This window comes from Camelus dromedarius, chromosome 2 (assembly GCF_036321535.1).
Source record: "Camelus dromedarius isolate mCamDro1 chromosome 2, mCamDro1.pat, whole genome shotgun sequence".
NCBI lineage: Eukaryota > Metazoa > Chordata > Mammalia > Artiodactyla > Camelidae > Camelus > Camelus dromedarius.
In genome coordinates this window covers 114,720,774-114,746,590 of record NC_087437.1, presented here as the reverse complement: position 1 = coordinate 114,746,590, position 25,817 = coordinate 114,720,774, and the positions used below count along the sequence as shown (strand labels likewise).

Below are 25,817 nucleotides of genomic sequence, written 5' to 3'. Positions count from 1 at the left end.
TATGGGTAAATGCTGTTTCATGACTTTTGTGTATATGTGTAAATGTATATATTCATTCGTTCATTTTACAGTGTGCTGATTCGAGCCGTAGGATTTATTTCTATGGGTTAGATTAAAAAGTTTACGCACCCTACGCAAGAAGTGGTATAGATCAGTGGTAGAGTGCATGCTTAGCATGCACAAGGTCCTGGGTTCAATCCCCAGTACCTCCATTAAAAAAAGTTTACACAGTACAATCACCACCAATATCACATCTTGACATTACAGTCAGTTATTTTTAAATGTACTTACTGTATATCTTCAACAGGCAAATTTAGAGGATATTCTGCATTTTTCTTCACTTTCATTTCATTCCAGTAATCATTGAGCTTATCTCCTAGTGCTGTTATTGTAAGCCTTAAAAAAAATTATAAAATCAATTTAAGGAAAAAAATAATAAAAATAAAATCTTCACCAAACACAGAGAAAAAATAACCTAGTAATGATCACATGAACACAACGGGGAGCGCCAAAAGGTACAGTTAATTAAGAAACTCAAAATAATGGCAATTTTCTATAAGGACCTTTATAAGTTCATATAACAGAGCCAGGATCATCTAGGAAACAAGACACCAAATACTAATAGTTTGGGTTCTCTGTTGAGAAACAATGTTGCAGATCTATTACAAGGAGAACCACAGGCTTTCTGGTTCCAACCAACCAACTTATGAGCTTCAATACAAATTACAACTCAGCTGTTTGGTTTATAAAAGTACACCATCATTACCAGAAAGTGTACTTCAAAATAGCTTCTGTCCCACAATTAAGACTTTCACATTGCTACAATAATGTCAGTTAAAAAAAAAAAAAAAGGCAAATCAACAGTACCTATTGAGATAAATATGACTAGGGCCACAACCAAGAAAGCACTTGTTAATGAGTTAAGCACCTACTGTGCGCACACACAAGATACAGTGTAACATTTTAAATTTAAAATACAGCTTTTAAAAATCAAGACTTCAAATTTTGTACTGACAGATTAATATTAGACATATCTATCCCCACTCACTGTCCCTATTTTTCCCCACCAGGAAGCCCCATTATCACTATAACACATAAACATCCAAATAAGAACACTTCATTCTCCCTCCCAAACATGCTTCTCCTATCACTTTTTCAATTCTTCCTCATCACCTCTGTTCTTCAATCCATGAGACTGCACCCATCCTGTGGAAAATATACCCAGGAGTGGAACTGAAGGGTCACAGGGGTGGACACTGATGTTCAGCTTTACTCAATAGTCTCATGGTTTTCAAAAATGATCAACAATTTTCACCCCCATCAACAATGTACAGGAGCTCCCACTGCTGTACATCTTACCAAACTAAAGTACTCTGGTTTTCACTTCATTTTTGCCTTTCTCTTTTAGGTCTGAAACCCATTTGGGATTTTTTGCTTCATGTGAGAGGTAGACGTTGAAAAGTTCACTTTATCTATACAGGGAACTGACCCAGCATTTTTAGAAAGATGATCATTTTCCCACTACACTATAATAAAACCTTTCATAAATCAGCTGACTATATGTATAAAAAGTGGAGATTTAGGTTTCTCTATTCTGTTTCTCTAGACTATATTTTCATTAATACCACACTTTATTAGTCACTATAGCTTTTTAAATTGAAATATAGTTGATTTATAATGTTTCAGGTGTACAGCAAAGTGATTCAGGTATACATATACATATATATATATAACTACAGCTATTTAAGTGTTGATATTTAGTAGCATAGATCCTCTAGATTTGTTGTTCTTTAATTATTGTCTTAACTATCTTTGGTCTTCTTACTTTGCACATAAAGTTTAAAATAAGCCTATTAATAGTGACACCCATTCACACCTGCTGGAATTTTTTTTTAACTGGAATTGTATTTAGCTATTTAGGAGAAAAACTGACATTTTATAATATTCAGCTTACCAACTCCTCATGAACTCAGTATACCTATTTATTTAGATTTGAAATTTTACTCCACAATGTTGCATCGTTTTCAGTATATTGAGGTCTTTGCATATTCTATTTACTCCAAAGCACTTGATTTTTTTGATGTTATTACGTACGAATTTTTAAAAATCTCATGTTCTGTTCTGTTGTTGCTGCTGGTAAACGGAAATACAACTGATTTCTGAATACTTCTCACCCAGCAACCTTAGAATCTGTATTACTTTGCAGATTATTTTGGACTTTCTATATACTTGATACTGTCATCTACAGAAAACAATTTATTCCTTTCCAATCCTTAGAACTTTTTTGGGGGGGGCTTATCTGTACTGGTTATTTCCTTAAGAACAATGGTGACTAAATAGCTAATATCCTTATCTCATTCTCATTCTCATTCTTAAGAGGAAAGCCATCAACAATTCACCATCAGGAACTGGTGTTTTTTCGTAAATACTTTGAATTGCTAACATGTCCTTCTGCTATTGGTTTTGAAAGAGTTCCTTTTTTTTCCCCCAAATCACAAATGGGTATTGTGGTTTATCAAGTGTTTTTGCTGTACCTATGAAAACAACCATGAGATTTTTCTTCTTTAACATCAGTGTGATGAATTACATTGATTTCCGAATATTAAAAACCACTCACGCCACCCTGGAATACAATCCACTTAGTTTTAACATATTATCCTTTTTGCATGTCACTGGATGGTATCTGCTATTCAATTAAGATTTTATATCTTGATCATGAGAGACATTGACATAAATTTTCTTTCTTGTAATGCATTCATGAGTTCACTACCGAAGTTATACGGTCTCTTAAAACCTTGAATGACTGGGTAAGACTAGTGCCACCACTTCCTTAAATGTCTGAATTTAATATGAATTTAAAATGTGATTCAATTTCAAAGAAATATTATCCATATCTTAAATGGTAAAGAAACATATTCACGCTATCCCTTTGATGTTTTTCTGTCTGTAGATCTGTAGTAATGTCCTCCTTTTCATTACTGATATGATTACTGCTTTTCTCCTTTTTTTCCTTAGTCTCCCCAGATGCTTACAGACTTCATTGATCTTATCAAAGAACAAACTTTGGGCTTTTCGACTGTGTCAATTATTGATTTACTGTCTTCAGGTTCAAATTCACTCTTCTTTGTGATAGTGGAGCTTAATCCTGTCAAAATTTATCCTTTGCCTGAGGAAAGTTACACTGGGTCAACAGGGAAAGGAACCTACCAGGGGAGAGCAGCACGACACAGGCCCTTCAGGTCTGGTACTCCATTTTTATCTGGCCAGAGCCCATGGCCTCCCAGAGGAACTCCAGCTGTGCTCAGTCCACGCTTTTCCCTCCCATGGTCTGCTGCTGGCTCCAGCAGCCCAGGACCTCTAGCAACAGAAACTAGTTCCAACATACTCACACCCTTGGGCAAAGTCAGGTCTCCTCTGCAGAACAGCTCCAGCCCAAGTCAGCCGACTCCCTGGCCAAAGGCAGGCCCCATCTACAGACCCAAACTGGACAGGCCTCCTGGCAAGTTTCTTGCCACAACAGGTAGCCTGTTCCTGCGCTGGTCATGACCTCTACAAAGAGAGCTGAATTTCCGACTTTGGGGACCAGGGGCCCTCTCCCAGGTCCTTTATTGTCTACTCTTTTCAACCTAGAGGTAACAGCTGCTCTTTTCTGTCTGCTAGTTCTGGGTATCTACTGTCCTCTTCTACCTTTTTCAGTAATCACCTCCTACTATCCTGGTTAACAATTCCTTGTATTTACTCTGTTGAAATAACGGGTAGCTTCTGTCTCAGGACTGTACTCTGAATGACATATTTATTGATTTTTCTCTATTGTGTTTCCTAACTTGCTGATTTTGCTCTTACCTTTATCATTTCCCTCCTTCCACTTTAATTGTTCTTTACTTGAAGAGCCTATAGCATTTATCTTTGTCTTTACCACAAATATTTATATGAAGTTTGCACTCTATTTCACAATATGTACTCATAAGGACAACGGTTTGTCCTTCCTAAATTTACAGGTAAAACTGATAATCATATTTATTTTATGGTTTCTGACCACTCTTAAAAGATATGAGTATTTCTGTCTAAAGAACATAGGATTAAATTATCTTCAAGTTCCCATCTAAGATCAAAGTTTCTGGATATCACACAAAAAAATGTTGCTACCAAAAAAGCAGAAACTTCCTCTATTTTCTACAAATCTCAGAAATACTTCATCAATAAAGACAGAAGAGAATGTACTTCTATTTGTGATGGAGTAGAATATAATCCCTAGGTTGGAAGAAGATGACTAAATGTGTTTTCTATGCAAGCTCCCTTAAAATAGAAAGAAATTCAGCTTAGAAAAAGTTATGAAAGTATTTCCAAAATAAATTATAAAAACTCAATAATTTAAATAGGTAACATACCTGTATTCATTCGTATAATCAAAATCTTGTTTATTGTGAGTTGGCTTTAGGAAATAACAGTCTATAATTCCCACTACTCCAACACCCATGTTGTTTGCCTGAAAAATAAAATGAAACTGGCATTTTAAACGTAAGGCATGATGCTCAAAACAATGACCCCTTCACAAAGATTTAAGATCTGCACAAAACATTTTCCTATATTCTATCTCATGATTCTCATGGCATTTAGAAAAGCAGTGTCTGGTAGGTAATTTACTTTTCTGGGAGGTAATTCCTAAATACATAAAAGTCTTCCTCCAAAACCACTTCCACTGTTGTTAGGTATTCATTCAAGACAGTTATTATCATTCCCAATTCTGTACAAGAGAAAAAGAACCACCTCTACTGGGATGCAAGTTCTTAGACAGTGGAAACCACAACTAACTCTTCCCAACATCCACAGTGTAGCAGAAGCTTTGGCACATAATATTTCACAAGTTTGCTAGATAAAAATTAAAGTCATCAAAGTCATCAGAGGGAGGGTATCACTCAGTGGGTAGAGTGAACACTTAGCATGCAGGAGGTCTTAGGTTCAAACCCCAGAACCTCTATTAAATAAATAAATAAACCTAATTACCTCCCCCCAAAAATTAAAAATAAAAACAAAATAAAAAACAAACAAAAGAAATTCTTTAAAAAAATTAAAGTTGTCTATCCGAAGTTATACATACAGTTGCAAATTGTGATAAAATAAAAACCTAGGTCGGCTGAATTAATTTTTAAAATCTGTTAGCTAAAACATTGAACTCAAAGTACATAGTCATATTCTGATTATCTACATGTGATTAACATGTATTTTGTTCACAACTGTAACTGAACTGATATACAAAGAGAAAAAATGAAATATTAACTTATGAAATGAAAATTTTCACAGCTACACCTACAGAAAAAAACACAAACCTAATCATAATGCTACTCTACTAAAAACTATCAGTGGTTCTTCATTTCATACAATTTGGAAGCCACATATGCACCCCAATGTTCACAGCAGTACTATTTACAATAGCCAAGACACGGAAGCAACCTAAATGTCTATCAACACATGAATGGATAAATGTGTGGGGGTGTACATACACACAAACGGATTATTACTCAGCCATTAAAAGGAATGAAATAATGCCATTTGCAGCAACATGGATAGACCTAGAGATGATCATACTAAATGAAGTAAGTCAGACAGAGAAAGACAAATATTATAGGGTATCACTTATACGTGGCATCTAAAAAAATGACACAAATGAACTTCTTGGGTTGGAAAAATCAATATTTACAAAACAGAAATAGACTCACAGACATAGAAAACAAACTTATAGTTACCAATGGAGATGGGGGAAGAGATAAATTAGGAGTTGGGGTTAACAAATATACACTACTACATACAAAATAAACAACAAGGTCCTACGGTATAGCACAAGGAATTGTATTTAATATCTTGTAATCACCTATAATGGAAAAGAATCTCAAAAAGAACAGATTATATATATATGTATAACTGAAACATTTGCTGTACACCAGAAACTAACAACATTGTAAATTAAGCACACAATTAAAAAAGGAAAAAAGTTGGCTATAACAAAGTCAAATTTAAACTAGAAATTATCTATAACGCAAATTTAACTGGGTTGGAAAAATGAGCGATGTATCTTACTGAAGTCAAATTCATTAAAAAAATTTCATATTCTATAGCAGACACACTGTTTCTTTTGAATCTCAAAGCATTGAAAAAATAAGGTCTATTAGCAAAAATGCATTTCCAATGACCAGTGAAATTCAGAACTTTAATTATAGAGTATTTCTGGCAAAATTTACTAGTCCAATTACAAATGAAAATTAGAACTTTAAATAAAAGTTACTGATAGCTCATATCATGGGTGTCAGATTTCTGGATTTATTTTTTGATTGAAATTAGCAACTAAAAAGAAGAGCCCAAAGCTCATTTACTATTTTTCTTTAATTGAAGTACAGTTGATTTATAATATTATATTAGTTTCAGGTATGCAACACAGTGATTCAATATTTTTATGGACTGTACTCCATCTAATGTTATTACAAAATATTATAAAATATAAAATCCCTGTGCTGTACAATATATCCTTATTGTTTATTAATTTTACACATAGTAGTTTGTACCTCTTAATCCCCTACCCCTATTCCTCAACCAAACCTCATCCCCACTGGTAACCACTAGTTTGTTCTCCTTATCTGTGAGTCTATTTCTATTTTGTTATATTCATTTACTTGTTTTATTTCAGATTACATATATATATAACAAAAAGTATCTGTCTTTTTCTGTCTGACATAATTCACTGAGCATAATACCCTCCAGGTCCATCTGTGTTAATCGCAAATGGCAAAATTTCATTCTTTTTTATGACTAAGTAATATTCCACCATGTGTGTGTATGTGTGTGTGTGTGTGTGTACATACCCACACTGTTATCCATTCATCTGCTGATGGACACTTAGGTTGCTTCCATATTTTGGCCATTGTAAATAATGCTGCTATGAACATTGGGATACTGTTTTTATTTTCTTTGGATATATACACCCAGAAGTGGAACTGCTGGATCATATGGGAGTTCTATTTATTTACTCTTGTAAGAATGCTATATATTCTGGGCTCGTAACACATAAAATGTGTAAGACAGAGTTATAACCCCTGTTGAATAATATTCAAGATACACCCACACTATTATACTGTGTAGAGCACTTATCGTTCTACAAAAAATTTAGAATGAAATAAAATGAATAGAAAATGAAAATCATAGAATTGGAAAACAAAATATGTCTAGACTTAAAACTTTTAACAAAGATCAATTCCAGAATTTATCACTAAATTCTTAACACACACATACCAAAAAAAAAAACCTTTCTGTGTAAAGGATAAACTGATACAGTGGGCAATGTTCGTCATCCTAAACTGAATCCCACAATAACGGGAGTGGTTTAGAATGAACACTCTAACATATTCAGAACTAACCCAGGAAAGCAAATCACCTATCTGGTATTATTTCTTAGGCTACTGAGTCAACACTACTTAAAACGAACCAATTTCATTCCAGCACGAAATAATCAAGGATCCTTATTTAAACGTAGTGAAAAGATGTGCACCTGTGCCTGAGATCCACACTCATTGCTAGGTCTGGAGCAAGTTACCAAACTTATTAGCCCTAATTTCCTCATTTGTAAAACAGAGATAAAATATTCTGACCTCCTCATCAGATTATTCAAGACCAAATGAAAAATTAGTATAAAAGTATTTTAAGTTCAGGTTCCATACCAATGTTATTAAAAACACTGACATTTAAACACATTTTGCCCAGTAACATGTTATCCTAACTTTTATAAAAGCTACAGACATTTTCAAGATATAAAGCTTACCCTTAATTGACATCCAACTTTTTCATAAGCTTTGATGAGCCTATTTCTGTGATACATCATTATCCCATAATGATCTTTATTTCTGCAGTTGAATCCAAAAGTAATTCTCACTGTTTTATTAGTCTTAAATGTTAAGGAAAATTCTGAACACACCACCTCACTCCCTTCAAATCACTCTATTTCATTATTTGAGTCCAAAGCTGCATTAAAAAAGGGCAAAGGTAGAAAGGATTAGATTCTATATCAGGATAAAAGGAGAAAGGGGGAAGGGAAATATACTTGATTGACATCTATTTCTATATAGCATCATAAAAAGGATACTAAAAATTTGGGTCGATAAATATCACGTTCAATGTAGGCAAGACTCTTCGAAACTAGCTGGGTCTTCACTTTCTGTCCACGTAAGATGATCTGCATTCTTGGCTTTAGATATAATATACTGCAGTAAGCCTGCAAAGACACACAACAATATCTGTCCTTTCCAAATAATTATCTGTGGATTTGTTCAACATACACATGTATTTGAAAAGAAAGCTACAACCTTGCTTGGATAAAGGACCAATTAACTAGACAATAAAATACTATAAAGGTGTATTAGTTAATATCTGAATAGTTTTTATTAAAAATAAACTCAATCTACCAGAGCCAGTAAAAATGATTTGCAGAAAACAATCTACTGACCTACATAGATGTTATGTTAAGTGAAAAAAACTTACAAAACAAGCATGTATGGTATGATCTCATTTTAATTTTAAAAAAATGTTTCTGTGTATAATAAAAAGTACTATATTTTGACTCTTCTGTCAAGTACATATACTGCTATTACAATTTTAAAAGCATCAATAAATTTTATTTGGGGAAAAATAAGCAAAATCTAATATGAACATAAGGGACTATTATAAGCTTCCAAAGGAAAAAAAATCATAAATAATGCACCAACATTTAAGCAGAACAGCACTTTTTCAAAGCTGAGCTGTAACAATCAGCAGTCATCTAAATGTGTTTTTAATTCTTAATGAATGAAGGTTTAGATACTTTAGAATCTCGACCAAACTCTGCATCCTAAAACATGTTAAAATATGCTCTTCTGTGCCTGCCTCCAAGCTATCAGAAGTCTCTGAAGGAGATGAATTGAGTAACTCAATAAGGATAGACAGAAATTTCAACACAAAACTAAAATTTGTACGTATCTCTTACTTTTCTTCCCCCCTAACTTCTGATTTCAAAATTAGTGGTTCTGTCATTTACAAAATTCATTAATGATATTTCAAAACATTTTATGTCATGCTATACTAAAACTACACCATCTGCTCTAGACGCCTCTGGATATTCTTGAGCAAGATTTCCTTAACAACTAGGACATACTTCACCAACAAACGGGGGTATATAATGGAATAGTAATACCTGCCACTTAATTGCTAGCATCTCAGAAGAAGTTACTTAGGAAACTTGTAAATGTCAAATGTATCCTCAACTTGGAGTTATGAAAAAATTTCAGCACAAAAAAGGGGAAAAGTTAGTGTATGTCATCATAGTGACAATGTTATTATCATATCAACATTATCACACTGAGATCTTACTGTCTTCAATCTTAAAAACATGCCCATCTCTAAGGTCAAATCTCAGAGATATTTATCACAAAATTATATTAACGTACATTATTTGTAGGCTATACATAATTTATTGCTTTAAGATAGCAATTAATGTGTGTGTATGTATAGATTCTAGAATATTTTAAATTTTAAAAAAGAGACATACTCTGAATTTTTTATCTAGAGTAACTTTACGTTTTGATTGAATTAATCAATATGGCCATCACAGGATATATACTGATTCTAGTATTTCCAATTCAAATAATTAACCACATCATGAAAGAACTTTTATAAGCACTGTTAGACCTGATAACTTTGCAATTAAAAAACTGGTTTCTAAGTAAATAAAACAACCAGTGCACACATGACAAATTTAATAAATGGGTTCATGTCTGAGATACTTTCACTTAGAGACTGCTGGCAGCATTTATAACACAAGTGGGTAACATAATTTCCATTATTTGATGATTTCCTCATTCCCACAAAGAGAGTGGAATACATACCCTTAGGGAATAGTCACTCTCAGGGGCAATTTGGTCCATCCTTTCTTGCTTCTTGTACCCTTTCTTTCCTGCTGTCTCATCTAAATCTTCTGGAATCCTGATGTCATATTTATCCTTATCAAAATCAAACTCTGTTGCACTTTTGTAGCTATAAAAATAATAATTTTTTAAAAGAGCTAAATTTTAACTTCACCATAAGCAAGCAAATAACTATTAGTTAACAAAGATATAAACCTTACTGTTAATTGACATCCAACTTTTTCATTAGCTTGGAGTCATGGTCAGGGTAGTTGGGGGAACAAAAGCAAGGGGGAAAAAAAGAGAGAAAGAAGGAAAAAAGAAAAGGAAAAAAAAAGAAGCGAAGAGAAGAGAAAAGGAATCCAGGAAGGTACAGAAAAAGTGTATTCACCCACACTGCTGGTGGGAATGTCAAGTGGTAGAAGCACTTTCTGACTGTTTCTTAAAAAACTAAACATGCAACTATCATGTGACCCAACAATTTTACACTCTTGGGCATTTATCCTAGAAATATAATCGTATTTCCACAAAAACCTGTATGCACATATTTTATAGCTTTATTTGTAATAACTGAAAATTGTAAACAATGCAGATATCCTTTAACAGATGACTGGTAAACACACTGTGGTCCATCCATACAATGCAGTATCACTCAGCAAGAAAAAGGAAAACAAATGAACAAACACAAGAACCTGGATGAATCTGAAGAGAATTATGCTAAATGAAAAAAACCTAATCCCAAAAGGTTTCACACTGTATGATTCCAGTTATATAATATACTTAAAATGACAAAGTTACAGAAATGGACATGTTAGAGGTTGCCAGGGATTAAGGAGTGGATATGGACAGAAAAGGGATCTCTGTAGTGACGAAAACGTCCTGTATCTTGACTGTACCAATGTCAATATCAATAGTACTACTGTACTACAGTGTTCCAAGATGTTACCACTGGGGGAAAATGGGTAAAGGGTACATGAGATCTAGTATTTCTTATAACTACACATGAATCTACAATTATCTCAAAAAATTTTTAAAAATGGGGTGGGGGGAGGGGAGACAAATGAAAAAAGACAAAAGAAAAAGAATACAGAAGCTCAGAAAAGCACAAGAATTAAAGAATTTTAGACATCACTATTTGTAGTTTATTCCTATGGTTTAATATTTCTTAGATTTCACAATATCACATTCATCCTAAATTTTAAAACCTTATTTGCAAAGGATTTTATCCTCACAAGGACTTAGGAACACAGAAGTCTCATCTGTATTACTTTCATTAACTATGCCATAAAATGAGGACCATCCGATGTTTCTACTCTGTGTAACAATGGATGGATGTAACGAAGTCGTTCCCACACATGCACTTTACTTCCCAAATGGTTAACAATTAGCTGAACATTTACCTTCTGAGATTCCAAATAATGATCCTTGTCCCCTTCTTACCAATGATAGCATCGAGTTCTGCCAGTAATTTCTGTTCCGTAGAAAACAGAGAATGTTCCAGAATTGCAGCAAGGCTTGCTTTTGATTCTGTCGAATTAATTATCTGTCGTATATCCTAAGTTAAAGACTTAGACCAATGACATACTTTTCACAATTACAATATGGAAACCAACACAAACAGAAAAATCATTTCCTAAACTATTTTCTAAGTTTTACAATGATAGTCTGACTTCAACTGAACACCAAGAAGAATAAAATATGAGCAAGCCTATTATTATTCTTAACTAATTTAATGATTTCCAGTATTTGAATGTGTTTATACAGAAGACATTTTCCTAAAGATATCTTGCTTTTCATGGTTGTTGAAGAAAATTTCGAGTCAGATCGTTAAGTCTTAATAGACCACGGTAAGACTGAAATGAAGAAGAGAGCTACGGGAAGCTCAACATAAAATGCGATCACTTTATGTTAAGGATTTCCATGGCACAATTCCAACAGAGAACAGAAAAGAATAAATGTTTAGCCTCAGATGTAGGGCAGAGGCAGTGGATAGGAACAAGAGCTAGAATGGAAAGCGTGATTGAAAAACAAGAATCTGGAGGGGAGGGCAAAGGATGGAATGGTTCATAATATTTCTTCAGAGTTTCAATTTCGAAATCAAAAGGATATGGTTTTTGTTGAATGCCACTATTGGGACAACAACATGTTCTGCTTTTATGACTTCCAAGTAGGTCTGAGACAAGAAGCCCACGCTCATGCTTTCTCCATTTTTGGTAAAAACAATTGCATCTTTACCCAAACGCATAGAACCTGACTTGAAGCCATTCCCATACAATCCAACTGGGACGTGACCATTCATGGTGACTTTGTCACTGAAGCCAAAGCTAAAAAGAAAAAAAATTAAATAATAGGTATAAACTTCATTTATTTCAATTCAAAAGCTGTAATATCAAGTAACAAGCCTAAATTTGAATGCTGGCCTCATCCTTCCTAGTTGTATAATCTTGGGTAAATTACTTTTAATCAATCTGTCTTAATCTGTTTTCCCATCTCTGAAATGAAGGAAACCAAATCCACATCACAGGGATGCAAGGACTGCACATAATGAACAGGAGCTCATTGCCTGGCACATCCTGGCTAAATGGCCGAATTATAATTTAGGCTCCTGTGATCTTGAGATGACACCCCACGAAGTCTCTTCCTCTAAGTGTGAATGATTCTCTTATTCTCAGCAAGCCTGCTGTACTATGATTACCGATGGAGTCAATGTGACTGTTTGGCAGTATAAGGAGCATTTGAGGGACAGGAGAAAGGTCTCTGCTGCCAAATCCTCCTTCTACCCTGTACCTGTACCAGTATCTCAGGTTCCATTTCAGGCACATTTGGCTTCATCCTGACATTCTGTTCTGTGACTCTAGAGTCCAAGGCCTATGCCTATGCTACTTCCTCATCCTCTGACTCATTCAAAAATTACCAGTCCCCCTTCCCCAAAGTATTATGTTTCATTAGTTCAAACTAATTCCACAAAAGCATAAATAATTGATGTTAATGTGCTACAACTCTAAAGGAACAGTGGAATTTTAGGTAAGTCAGACATGGGGAGGGGTGATGAGAATGACAGGGATTGCCTAATAATCTAACAGCAGTAGAAAATGACAGAAGACTTAGAGAATAGAGCATACCAGGTATACATTTTATGTTTAAAAGATAACTACAGGCAATACGTATGACACATGAAACACCTGAACAAGGTAAAAGCAAATGATTTTATCAAGTGTGACACTTTTACATACCTTAGCATTTTATGTAATTTGTCTGAGGTCATACCATTCCCATTATCAGTGAATGTCAGGCATATATGGTCATTTATCACTGTTTTGTCAATCCATATCTGTTTAGCATTCACATCAGGATCGTAAGCATTATCTGGGAACCAGAAGTTTTGAGAAATTTTGATTTTGCATTTAAAGAAGAGCAGTTAGTTCTGAACAATCCTTTAACAAGAAACAGGACAATGTGTTTTAAGGAAATTTTGGAAGTTGAAATGTTTAGGAATTCCTAAGACTTTACAACATGAAATCTAAACTGTACTGTGCCATATATCATTCATTGACTATTACAGAATTAATTCTATCCAAAGCCCTCCATTTGTTATATAGAGAGCCAAGCTGGTACCCACTACACTGAAAAAGTGTAAAGCAAGAAGTATCACTGCACTAAACAGATGAACAAGACAGGAAGGTCTTCTTCTGCCCGAAGAACTAGCCTAGCTATCATAAGGGAAACTGAGAGCTGGGTGTCAATAGCACTACAAGTTGACATGGAAGGTCCACAATGTGGTTACTGAATAAATGGGGAAAAAGTATGCTCATCTACGTACACAGATGCAGGTTTGCCTTCTATATACAGTTCTTCAAATTGTGGCCCTTTTCAATCCAACAAAAGTTTCTGATGGCTTGTACATTTCTCTCATCTTTGTACCCCTTCACATTTAACACCCTTGCCTAGCATACTTGTTTCTCTCAGAATAGGTTAAGTATGAAGGAATATATGACAGAAAAACAAACAAACAAAAGTTCAGCAATAGCTAATAGTAATAAAATCAACTTGTGAACTAAGATCTGAATATCCCTAACTGACTAAAAATACTTCTTGAGACATATTTTGAAGTCTTTATTATAACACAATGATTCCCAAATTATCCTTCCATAAGACCACAATTAAAATCAAATAACCTTTCATCAATCACTTTAACTTCATAAAAAAAGCTTAAAATTTGATACACCACAAAGAGCACCATGACTTTCAGTTGCTCTAATCCAAAGCTAGAGAAGCACTATGTATGAATGAACAATCCCAGGCTGAGGAGCTCCTCCAGGTTGCCATAAAAAAGAATGAACATGAAAAGCTGCAACGTTATTTAATGTGCACTTCAGAGTTTACATGTGAACAGCACACGTTAGCTGTGAGACTTTAGAATATCTAGCTATATCGAAGAAAAGAAGGGTCCTGAAATTTTCTTTCCTTTTCTTACACATCCAACATAGGACCCTTCTTTGATATAGAATCTATATCTAAGAATTCCTGAGGATATAGTTTTCCTTTATTATCTGTTTCTCAAACAGGCTTAAATTTTAAAATTCATGTATATCAATTTAATTAAGAAAAAATCATGACCTATAATGCAAATCCGATCACAATCTTGCTTTTCTCATGTTCATTAAAACATTTTTAAATACAATCTTATATCTTGATCATTCTATCTATTGGAAAAACCAAGAAATTATCACAAATCTAACATATAACATTAATCCTTCTATTTACTAACAACAGAAAAATGAATCCACCATTATAAATACTTTCCAACTATTAAAAAAATATATAACTCTAACTTTCTGGCAACAGTCCTATTTCTTTTATAATCAGAATAAAAATATTTTCAACATAAAAGCCATATGAACTTCGCAAATTAAAATACTTTGATTTGATAGGAGTACAGGGAAATAATTTGATAATAGTATAGGGAAGGCTGAGCAGTGATTAATTTGACATCCACTTGAACAGTTGTTACACTAGGTAAGCTTTACCAATGTTATCACTGAGATACATTTGGCTTTTTAAAAAAGCACATCTGCATAACACTTTTCAATAAAAACTTTTTAGAACTTCAATTTGCAAGCAACAGATTAGATATGAAACATCATTTTACATACCTATTAATTCAGCAACCGCACTAAATGGCCAAGTGTGACTAGTAGAATTTGTATGTAAAAACTTCGGGCAAAGCTGAAACAAATCAATGATTCACATAAATTAATTAAGGTCTTAATTTTGAGAAAAGAAGCCAAAATGACTTTCTGTTTCAGTAGTAACAGAGACCAAGCAAAACTTAGCTGTTTGCCTCAGGATATACCTGGAAGATATAACCTAGCTTAGATTCCTGGAAGATATGGCTGTAAATCAACTAAACAGTTTCTCATCAAGATTTGCTGCAAAACCTTTGCCTCCTTGTGTCTATCAGTCCAGAGCCATATCATACAGTGCCCAGCCCCAATGCTATCCACCCTGGAAGCCCGACCTCAAAATTACCATGAGATAAAACTAAGACTTTGTCAAAGAGGTGTTTTCTCCTTTAGTGCATTAGAGTTAATAAACTTAGCTTTGCTTATTAATCAATGGACTTTTCTCATGGTCTCTCCAACTTCATTATAGTTGAACTTGTGGCAGTGGAATCACATATCTATAAAGCCTTCAAACAATGTCAAACAACAGTTCAAATGCAACGAAACTTCTTGATCTCCATTTTATGTCTGATTTTACATGGTAATACAGTATGGAAGACTATGTCAATCAACCTCATGCTATAGGAAACTAAATTTCTGAGTAATATAGACATCAAATGTATAAAAGTGTACAGAATGGTTTGAAAAGGCTGAGGCTTGAAGATTTCAATATGGAGTATCTCCATGGAATGAGGACATTTTTGTGTTCATTTTGAACAGATTATCTCATATTTAAGGGGAAAAAGGAGGCACTTTAAGTGTTTCCTGTGAAGAGCCCTAGAAATTTGATAAGATTATAAATTGAACCAGCTGTCTTTGTATTGTTCAGCTGCTGCCACAAGGTGTCAGAAAGAGGTCTACTTTTCTCTGTTCACCCTTGATTTTAGACAATTCCCAAGCATGTGTTTAGAGTACACATGTGAGAAATGGTATTCGGTAGAAGAGTGGTCTTCAAACTGGAGTTTATGTAATTTGGACTTTCTATGGTATACAAACATGTAATATGGCATACATTATGTAATAATGGAGTATAAGTAATTGAGATTTTCTAAAAACAAAGAGCTTTTACAATGAAAATCAATTTCCAAAACTTCACACTGCACAAGAAAACTTTTTTCAAATTCGTTTATCTGAGATTTTACCTGAGGTCAGCCCTTGGGAAGATCTTCCTGTCCCAATTCCTCCCCTTACACAACTATCATCCCCCCATTTAAAAAAGAATGTCGTATTCCTCAACGATTCTCAATCTTTCTATGGGGCATGACCTTGGGGTGTAAAAATCTCTGGTACCAAGGGAGAAAATGATTAATCAACACTCGAAACCCTTAGTTTGCCTCTATTTTATTCATTTGTTAGATGTGAAGTATGGAATTAGAAATGAGGTATTTTGGTCCATATCATAATACTTTGATTTCACATGTGGACAGGAATGTCAATTTTATGTCAATAAATTCCAATGTCAATGTCAATTCATTTAATGAATTCATCCTATACACCAACTCCAAACTGAGTCCCAGAGGAACAAAGCAAAGAAGGCACCAGTAGGAAATAATAAATCTAAACAGTGGCTTTTGGGATAATTAAGCACAAGCATTATTTTCAACTATTCTTAAGTCTCATCTCTAGAACGTGTAATTAGCTGGAAAGAAAAACACCCTTGAACAGCCAACACACACACACACATAGCAGGCAGACTATGGAGTATCTAACTAGAAGTGTAATCTTGAGCAAGAAATGTAACCCTCTGTGCCTCAAGTTTTATCATCTGTAAAAATGAGGGTGATAATAGTATCAGCTTACCCAGTTGTTAAAAGAATTAAATAATTTCATATTTGTAAATGCTCAGAAGAACACCTGGGACATAATAAGCATAATAAGCATGTGTTTAAATAAAAAGTGTACCTTTAAAAGCACAATTGAGCTCATGTAAAAATAAAAAAATCTTTAAGGGCCTCAAGAAGGAATTAAAAACAAAAATAAGATTTGAAAATGGGAATGCACTGGCGATCAGAGTGGGGTGCTTAACTGGAATACAAAGAGTTCAATTTTAATGGTGCCTAGGGACAGAAGATATGGCTGGCAGAAGAGAAGGTGGCACTTGGAAGTAACTGGCCCTATGCCTAACAGGAAGCTTGTATGTTTTTGTTTGGATTCTGGGTTTAAAAAAAAAAAATTTAACATAAAGTCCTTTAAAGAGGCATGCCTTCACTTGGGTTCAGTGTTTCAATTTATACAACATGCAGAACTACTGTGAGACACAGCCTCGACCAGACTGCATAGGATTCCCCCAGGTCAGAATTTAATATTTGAGTACACAATCTAAAGTAACATTTAAGGAAACAATCTATCAGAAGAAAACATTAGTCAACAAGATACATAAGTATTAGGATTCCCCCTCCACCCTCCACAAACACTAGGTGAAAGAACTATCAGCCCTAATAGAAATCCCTAATTAGGGAAATAACTAGACACTTAAAAAGGAATTCTCCCCAGCAAAAAAGCACATAAAAATGAGATGCAATGAAGGCCACACAGTTATTTTAAAGAATCAACAGAACTTTTAGACTCAACACATAGTTACAAATTTTAAAAAATCATTTAAATATAAAACTTTATAAACATGAAAACCTGAACACATGGAGAGTGTGTACCTCTACTCCCTCCTGAAACCACTCTACAATGATGGGAAAAGAGGTATAAACCCAAAAGAACCAAAAGAACCAAAGAAGTGAGTAATAACAGTAGACAAACTTAGTAGTTCAGAAACTGGAAAGCACAGACCCGTGATAACTGATTTATTAGCCTGGAAAGAGCTAAATTCAAAGCCTGTAGGACATGGGAAAACCAACAAGCAGGCCAGGAACGTTGGCAACCCCAGACTTTTACACCTTTGAAGTCAAAGGTACTAAAAGTTACATGAAAACAGACAGACTGAAAGTCTCTGAAAGAAGCAGTTAAGATTCTCCAGACTCATCTTTTACCCTCAGCTACCCTCAGCAAACCATGTTAAGACTGAAGTTCTCTGGAGAAACTGATGGCAGCGGACTCAGAGACAACTGAAAGCAGGTGGGTTAAAAGCAACTCAGCAAATAGTCCAGAAATAAACCCTCTCATACATGGTCAAATGGTTTTTCACAAGGGTGGAATGACATTCAATAAGGGAAAGATAGTCTTTTCAACACATAGTGCTGGGAAAACTGGGTATTTATAAAAAAGAATGAAGCTGTACACTTACCCTATACCCTATACCATAAACAAAAAAACTAACTCAAAAATGAATCAAAGACCTAAACATAAGAGCTCAAACCACAAAACTCTCAGAAGAAAACATAGGGGAAAAGTTTCATTATACTGGATTTGGCAAATTTCTTGAATATGACACCAAAAGCACAAGACACAAAAGAAAAAATAAATAAATTGAACTGTACCAAAATCTAAAACTTCTGTGTATCAGAGGACACAATCTACAGAGTGAAAAGACAACTTACAGAATAATGGGGAAAAAATCTGCAAATCAAGTATCTGATAAGGGGTTAATATGCCAAATATACAAAGAACTACAACTCAACAACAAGACTACAACCCGATTAAAAAATGGGCAAAGACTTTGGATAGATATTTCTCCAAAGATGCTCAACATCTCTAATCATTAGGGAAATGAAAACCAAAACTACAATGAGATACCAAATCACACTCAATGGGATGGCTATTATTTAAAAAACCGAAAAAACAAAAACACAACAACAAAACCAGAAAATAACAAGTGTTAGGGAAACTGTGGAGAAACTGAACTCCTGTGCATCCTTTGAGGGAATATAAATGTGTAGGTACTGTGGAAAACAATACAGAGGCTCCTCAAAAAATTAAATATAGAATTACCATATGATTCAACAAGTCTACTTCTGGTTATATACTGTTTATATACTGAAAAGAACTGAAAGCAAGTCTTGAAGAGACGTTTGCACACCCATGTTCATTGCAGCATTATTCATAATAGACAAAAGTGGAAGCAACACAAACGTCCACTGATGGATACTTGTGTTGGATAGATAAACAAAATGTGGTGTATTCATATGGTGGAATATTATTCAGCCTTAAAAAGGAAGAAAAATTTGACACATGCTACAATATGAATGAACCTTGAGGACACTATGCTAAGTGAAATATGTCAATCAAGAAAGACAAATAACATACAATTCCACTTATATGATATACCTAGAGTAGTCAAATTCACAAAAGGTTAAATGGTGGCTGCTAGGAGCTGGGGGAAGGGGGAATGGAGAGTTATTTTTTAATGGGTACCAAGTTTTAATTTTGCAAGATGAAGAGTTCTGGAGATTGGCTGTACAACAGTGTCAATGTACTTAACACTACTGAACTGCACACTTAAAAATGATTATGATGGTAAACTTTATGTTATGTGTATTTTATCACAATAATAAACAAATAAAAACGAAGTCAGCAAACTGAACAATGTGATATTCCTATCTCCTTTCCTCTGCTGAGCTTCCAGAACTAGCAGCCAGGTTTATATATGCCATGGCAGGAGACTAGAGGTAGAATTCATCTCTGGAAAACTGAATTTCTAAAATTTCTATTTGGTTCTTTTACAACAGTGTCAGGCCATTCTGAATAGCTTCCTCCAACCCTCCACCACTTTAAAAAATTTACTTTAAAAGTTTTAAGTTACTTCAAACATACTCATTTTACAGTCTAGCACTTCCATTCTTTAGGGTCAACAGATACTGCCACAGGGTGCCCCAACAACAGCTGGCTTTTTCCCCCTAATCACCCAACACTGACGCCCACCAAAGAACTAACTGTACCCATGTATGAACATCTTTCGGTCAACATTTAGTGTCTCGCTTGGAAATACAAGCAGAAATCTATTCACCTCCAAACACTTGAGAATGTGTAAAATTAGAATCAAAAACAACACACAGTGAAAAGAACATAAATAGAGGCAATGCAATGAGCAAAAGACACTTCAAAAATACTATGATTAATATGCCCAGTGGTAAGAACAAATATTTTGTTGAGAGAGATTTTAAAAAGACATTCAGAGAATAAGACAGTGTTTACAATAATAAAATATATAAGAGAAAGCTAGGGGATCAAGTGGAGATATCTCCCAGAAAAGAAAAGAAAAAGCAATGGGAAGGAAAACAGGAAACAAATGAGAACAGAAAAATAGAGGGAAAATTTTTGTCAAATAAAAAAGAAAAATCTCCAGATATTAAGGACTTGATTTTCCAGCCTAAGCACCAGTACAAAGCATAGCACTCTATTAAACAATCAAGCATGCCGTTAACATCCTGAGAGAAATCATTCCTAATCTAGAATTACAAGCCAGCCAAATTATATGTAAGGAAAGAGCAAGGGCAGCATAAACATATTCCCAAGAAAAGACATAAGAATATACTTCCCATGAACTCTGTTCTTAGAACGCTATACCTGTTTTTGGAAAAACAGAAAGGATTCACTGCTGCCAGTAACAAAAACAGCAAATATTTACTGTGTGCTTATGGCACACACAGGACCTTTATAAGACCTTTAAATGTATCTGCTGGTTTAATTTTTAAAACAACCCCTTAGGTGGTAAGACTGTTACTCTCATCCTTTAGGTCACACATCCAGTTGTCAGTCAGAATCTGAATCCAGGGAGGGTTCCATAACCCACACTCTCAAGTCACTAATTTATTGTTGCCTGCCAAAGGAGTAACCCCCAAAAGCGGAATATGTGGTGGAATGGAGACAGAACAAAAAGGGGAAGGAAACTTCCCTCCAAAAATGATAAAGGGAAGTCCCCAAATTACAACTGAGCCAACCAAACTGACAAAATATTGGGTGTGCTTAAATACACCTGGAAAAGATTTTCCAGTTCTCTGAAAGTTTGGATGAAACAGTGATCAGTACAGAGAAAAACTAAACAAAATACAAATTGATTAGTAACTTCAGGGAAAACAAAAAGCTATATAGCAAAGAAAATGCAACCATAGTTCTGGTTGGCTCATTTGTGAATAATGTGAAGAGTGTTAACCAATCATATAGTAATTCAACCAAAAAAAAGTGACATACACATTAGAAGGCTGAGAGGAGGTGAAGAGTGTATGTGTCAGCTAAATCTACAGCAGGATTTCTGTGAAACAGCAAGACAGTATCAGAATTTTACTTAGAAAGATGGAGGCAAAAAACAAAAATTTAAGTTTCTGTCACTCTGTGTTCCTTTCCGGGATCCGCAGACTTCCTAATGATTTTTTAAAATTTGCATGCATTGTGGTTCACCTTTTGTGCCTTAGGTTCTAGGGCTTTTGACAAATGCATAAGCTCATTAATTCCTAGGTCCTCTCCTAATGCAAGCATTTGAGTGCTACAACAAAGGAACGAACATGCCTTTATTCAAAGAAACTTTATTTATGGGAACTGAAATATCTATGTCACAGAATTTTCACGTTACGAAATACTTTTCTTTGATTTGTTTTCCCCCCAACCATTTAAGGATAGTGTGCCATACAAAAACAGGTGGCAGGTTGGATTTGGCCCATAAACTGTAGTTTGCCAACTCCTGTCCTAAAGCAAAAGACCAGTGGAAATGCCAGTCCATAAACTGCAGATGGGAGATTTCTGTCAATAAGATTCCAAAAAGCCCATATTACCCACAAAAGACAGATATAGCACATAGACAGCTGCTACACCCAGAGAGCCAGCTAACAACACTAGTCTCTTAAAACTATCTTGACCCTTATCCTTGCTCCCTTTGTTTTCTCAGTCTTGAAGAGACAGAGACGGCAACTTGGGAAGAGCTGGGGAAGGGAGAAGAGAATCCAACTGCAGAAACAGCAAGGAAAAAAAATAAGTTCACTCCTTTTCCTCACCAGTTTTCTGGGACAGAATTTGGCCCAATCTGAGAAGGAGCAGGCTTTAAACCGAGTAAGAGCTTTCAAAGTAGTTAAGGTCAGATTTAACACTACCTGAGGCTAAATGGAAAGCGTTAGAATCTGCTCAGATTCACCCCAGTGAGTTAGAAAATAATGTTTAAAGCCCGTGGTAAGAAAGAATAAAGTTGCTCTCAGTATTCCATCTACGTATTAACTATCTCATTCAATAAACCAGTTACGTAACCAAAGAGCCTTTATTCCGAATATGTGAAGAACATTCATAGATCAAGTCCCCTCCAAAGGAAACAGAAAAATGGGCAAAGGATATGAAGTAATTTTTTAAAAATCCAAAACCAAAAAGGGTGAAATATGAAAAACTTTCAACTCCACAAAGTAAAGTAAATGTAAAGTAAACCCAGATACCATGTCACACTCACCAGGAAAAACGTTAAAATCTGATGATACCAGGTGTTGGTAGGAATCTGGCTGAACGAATTAAAGTAAAAGGGCAAAGCACCATTTTTAAAGTAACAGTACTACCATTCGGCATGATAAACTTAATGAGACTGGTGCAGCCATTCCTAGGCAGGAGTTCTCCTCAAGAGGAGATGCAAGTTTCTGCATAACAACGCCAACTTTCTAAGCACAATCAGGTAGAGAGGCCACGCCCACATTTCAGGGTGAGAAAATTTTGATTCACGGAGTGTGACCGCTCCCTCGCACTGAAGATTCAAAGATACAAAACATGCTGAAGGATTTCTAGGAACCCGAGACGCTCCGGAACAAACACGAGACCAAGAGACAAGAGGCGAAATAGGAGAGTTCGGTGACCTCGAGATTTGGGCTTAACTGGAGGGAAGCGGCAGGAATTTACAAGAAACAGGAAGACTAGTCCCATCTAGCTTTACCCCGTCCCACCGCCAGGAGGTCAAGGCTGCTGGTAATTTCTGACCGCAGAGAAGCCCTCTCTCCCGCTCCGGGACGCCCCGCAGATCTGCAGGCCCGCTAGGGTCAGGGGCCCCGCGGTCCGAGGGGTGGACGGGCCGGCCGCCGAGGCCTCGCCCTCGGACGACAGCTGCGGGGCAGTCAAGAGAGCCAGGAGGAGGGGCCGTGGCCCCGGCCCGCCCCGAAACCGCAGAGGCAAAACAGAAACCTAACGCGGGGAAAGGAAACTCAGCCCGGCCCGCGCCGCCCGGCCCAGCTCTGCCAGCCGCCCAGTCGCTTCGCCGTCGGGAGAGAGATGGCCGCCGCCTCCCCCGGCCCCGCCGCGGCCCAAGCCGCCGCTCCGGGCCGACGAGTCGCCACCGCCCACTGCCGGCCCCCCCTCGCTTGCCCGCCTGCCCGCCCTCATGGGACACGGCCCGCTCCACCCCTCGCGGCTGCTCACCGCGCTGAGGCGGATCCCGCTGGGTGGCTGCGCCGCCATCTTGAGCGAGCTACAAAGCCAGGACCGGCCTCAGCCGCAATTCGACTGGGAGGCGGCGGGGTATCGCAGTGGAGCCCTCTGTGTTCCGCCCACTTCCGGGGCGGGGCGCGCGGGTGGCCCCGCCCACTTACTTCCGCCTCTCGGCGCAGTGGAATTGGGAGTATAGGGAAGGTAAATTCCCCCCGGGCTTTAGGACAGCGGGAGAGCTAGGCTGGAACCTCCCGTCCCTGAGGGATAGGGCGCATGCGCGAGGCGCAGCAGGGGCAAACGGGTGGCTGCATTAACTGGGTCTGGAGGCTTTGTCAAGTAGTAACCAGTACTGAGGCTTTAAAGAGCAAAGAGCTTCTTTCGGGTATTGGGAATTGCAATAGGGACACAGAGGTTCCAACGAAATAGAAAGAATGTTCAGGGAAGGGAAAGAGTCAGGGGATTATAAAGGCAAAACCCACAAGGTTGTTAAAGTTGTCTTGCACGAATTATAATTGACTGTGATACAAAAAGGAAATATTTGTCCTTAAGGGCTAGACTCTCACGAGTTATTTAGTGTAGGGGCTTGATAAGTATCTGTAATTTCTGGAACATTGCACAGATGTTCTGGATGCCTGTGTTAGACGATAAGTGGTCAAAAGGTCAGATTCTATCTGGGCTGAGTCATGTATAAGTCAAACTTCCTCAATGGCCTCTGACTCCATTTTGGAGAGCTCTCTTAGCAATACCAAATCTTTTTATTTTCTTTTTGCAGCTTGAGGGTCTGGAGTTTGGTGCCACAGGCGTTGGTGACTCAAAAAGGTGCACTCAGGGTGCTTGACCTGGTTGGACCTGAATTACATTGAAAAAGCCATCACATGCCCACCATTGTCAGCATGATTTGAAACCTTATTAATGAATTGAAGACTTTGTACTTTTGGGGTTTACCCTGAAAATTACCATCCTTCGTCCTGATAGAGTCCGTCCTTGCATGCAATTTATTGAGTCATGTACATTTACTCAGTGTCAACTTTGAGCTGGGCGTTGGGCTATGTTAGTAGGATACAGAAATGAGTAAGTCAAAGGCTGTCAGGTACTGCAGCTAAAGAATTAAAAGGTTAAAAAATATCCATTGCATTTTTGTAATTGTAAAAGTAATACATTTTGTAAAAATTCAAATAATACAGAAATATAAAACATAAAATTTATCCCAATCCCTTTACCAAAACATATAAACAATTTGGTGTACATTACCGTAGATTTACTATAAGCTAAATATTATTTACAATATGGAACTAGACCTTCTCTGCAACTTGCATTTTTGTTTTATCTAATTATTTCAATTTGAGGTTTATATGTGCCCAAATAATTTTGAATAAATGAATGAGGAAATGTAAACAAAACAAAGCAAAAACCTCTGTTCTGTTGTCACCCTTACCACTGACTGTTGAGTTGTTGACTGGAAAAAAGTGTACAACCTCAAGGTTGAGAATTACGTTTTATTCAGCGGACATACGGAGGTAGCTCTGAGGGACTGCTCCTAAGACGTAAGGGAGGAGCCAGCATATATACAAGTTTTTGCAAAAAAATCAAGTAATCAGAACATCAAAAGGCTACTGTTAATTAAAGACATCTCAAGTTAATGAATTTAGTGCTTTTCTGTATATGGGAAGATGCAAGAATCTAGGCTCATTGAAAGCACTTTTGATGAGCACCTTAACTCCCTAGGGCCAGTATCCTGGTTTTCTTCCTCCTGAATCCTCTCAAGGTGCACATTGCGGTGAGGGGGGTGCCAGTGGCTGATGACTTGATGGCTGCAGCATCCTTTGTTTACTGATATGGCAGGGACATTCTTTGTCCACAGGGCCAATGACATAATGTGAATCATCTAAGTAAGAGTGTTAGTTAATGCCGTTTGCAATGCTCTGGACTGGGTAATTTCTTAGTTTCCTCCAGCTGTAAGACTGTATTGCTATGTAAGAGGCTCTTTCATCAACTGTTTATTGACAGCCTACTTTGTGTCTGTCAAAGTGAGGGCTCTAAGGATGCAGTGATGAGTAAAATAGAGGTTGCCACTCTTGTGGAATTTACAGTCTGGTGGCTGTTTATTAAATAAGTTATGGCTCATTAGTGAGTTACGAAATCAGTCTGGTGAGTCTCAATTAGCGAGTGCTTTGTCAAAAAAAAAAAAAAAGAATAGACTTTTAATTTAATAGTATAGTGCAATGTCTATCTGTGCCTAAATCCAACTTCTTCACTTCTTAGCTATGTGATGTTTAGCAATGTTGATTTTTTTTCATTTTTCAGTTTTATTAGGTAGAATTGTTACAATTTGACTGCACATATACAGTGTATTGCATGTAAATACATATATACAATACACTGCACATATTTTTAAAATTTA

At 36.3% G+C, this 25,817-nt stretch overlaps 1 protein-coding gene and 1 long non-coding RNA gene across 4 annotated transcripts in view; one reads left to right on the top strand and one right to left on the bottom strand.

The window, feature by feature from the left end:
• The window catches only part of MORC3 (MORC family CW-type zinc finger 3), a 38,669-nt gene extending 15,170 nt beyond the window's left edge, over window positions 1-23,499 (bottom strand). Inside the window, exons 1-10 of one of the 3 annotated variants that reach the window (XM_064475784.1) lie at window positions 23,408-23,499; window positions 15,074-15,146; window positions 13,154-13,286; window positions 12,031-12,244; window positions 11,321-11,469; window positions 9,903-10,050; window positions 8,129-8,257; window positions 7,808-7,930; window positions 4,389-4,486; window positions 292-396 (exon numbers count right to left, since the gene is read on the bottom strand). In XM_064475784.1, coding sequence (XP_064331854.1) covers window positions 292-396; window positions 4,389-4,486; window positions 7,808-7,930; window positions 8,129-8,257; window positions 9,903-10,050; window positions 11,321-11,469; window positions 12,031-12,244; window positions 13,154-13,286; window positions 15,074-15,146; window positions 23,408-23,446 — 1,211 coding nt within the window. In that variant the 5' untranslated portion in view covers window positions 23,447-23,499. Of the gene's footprint in view, window positions 1-291; window positions 397-4,388; window positions 4,487-7,807; window positions 7,931-8,128; window positions 8,258-9,902; window positions 10,051-11,320; window positions 11,470-12,030; window positions 12,245-13,153; window positions 13,287-15,073; window positions 15,147-22,457; window positions 22,709-22,928; window positions 23,065-23,407 lie in introns of those variants that run through there. The other 2 variants (XM_064475793.1, XM_064475790.1) reach the window with 2 other exon arrangements.
• On the top strand, window positions 23,478-25,817 carry LOC116155246 (uncharacterized). Its single transcript, XR_004139123.2, has 2 exons — window positions 23,478-23,617; window positions 24,189-25,817. It is a non-coding gene; the product is annotated as an uncharacterized LOC116155246 (long non-coding RNA).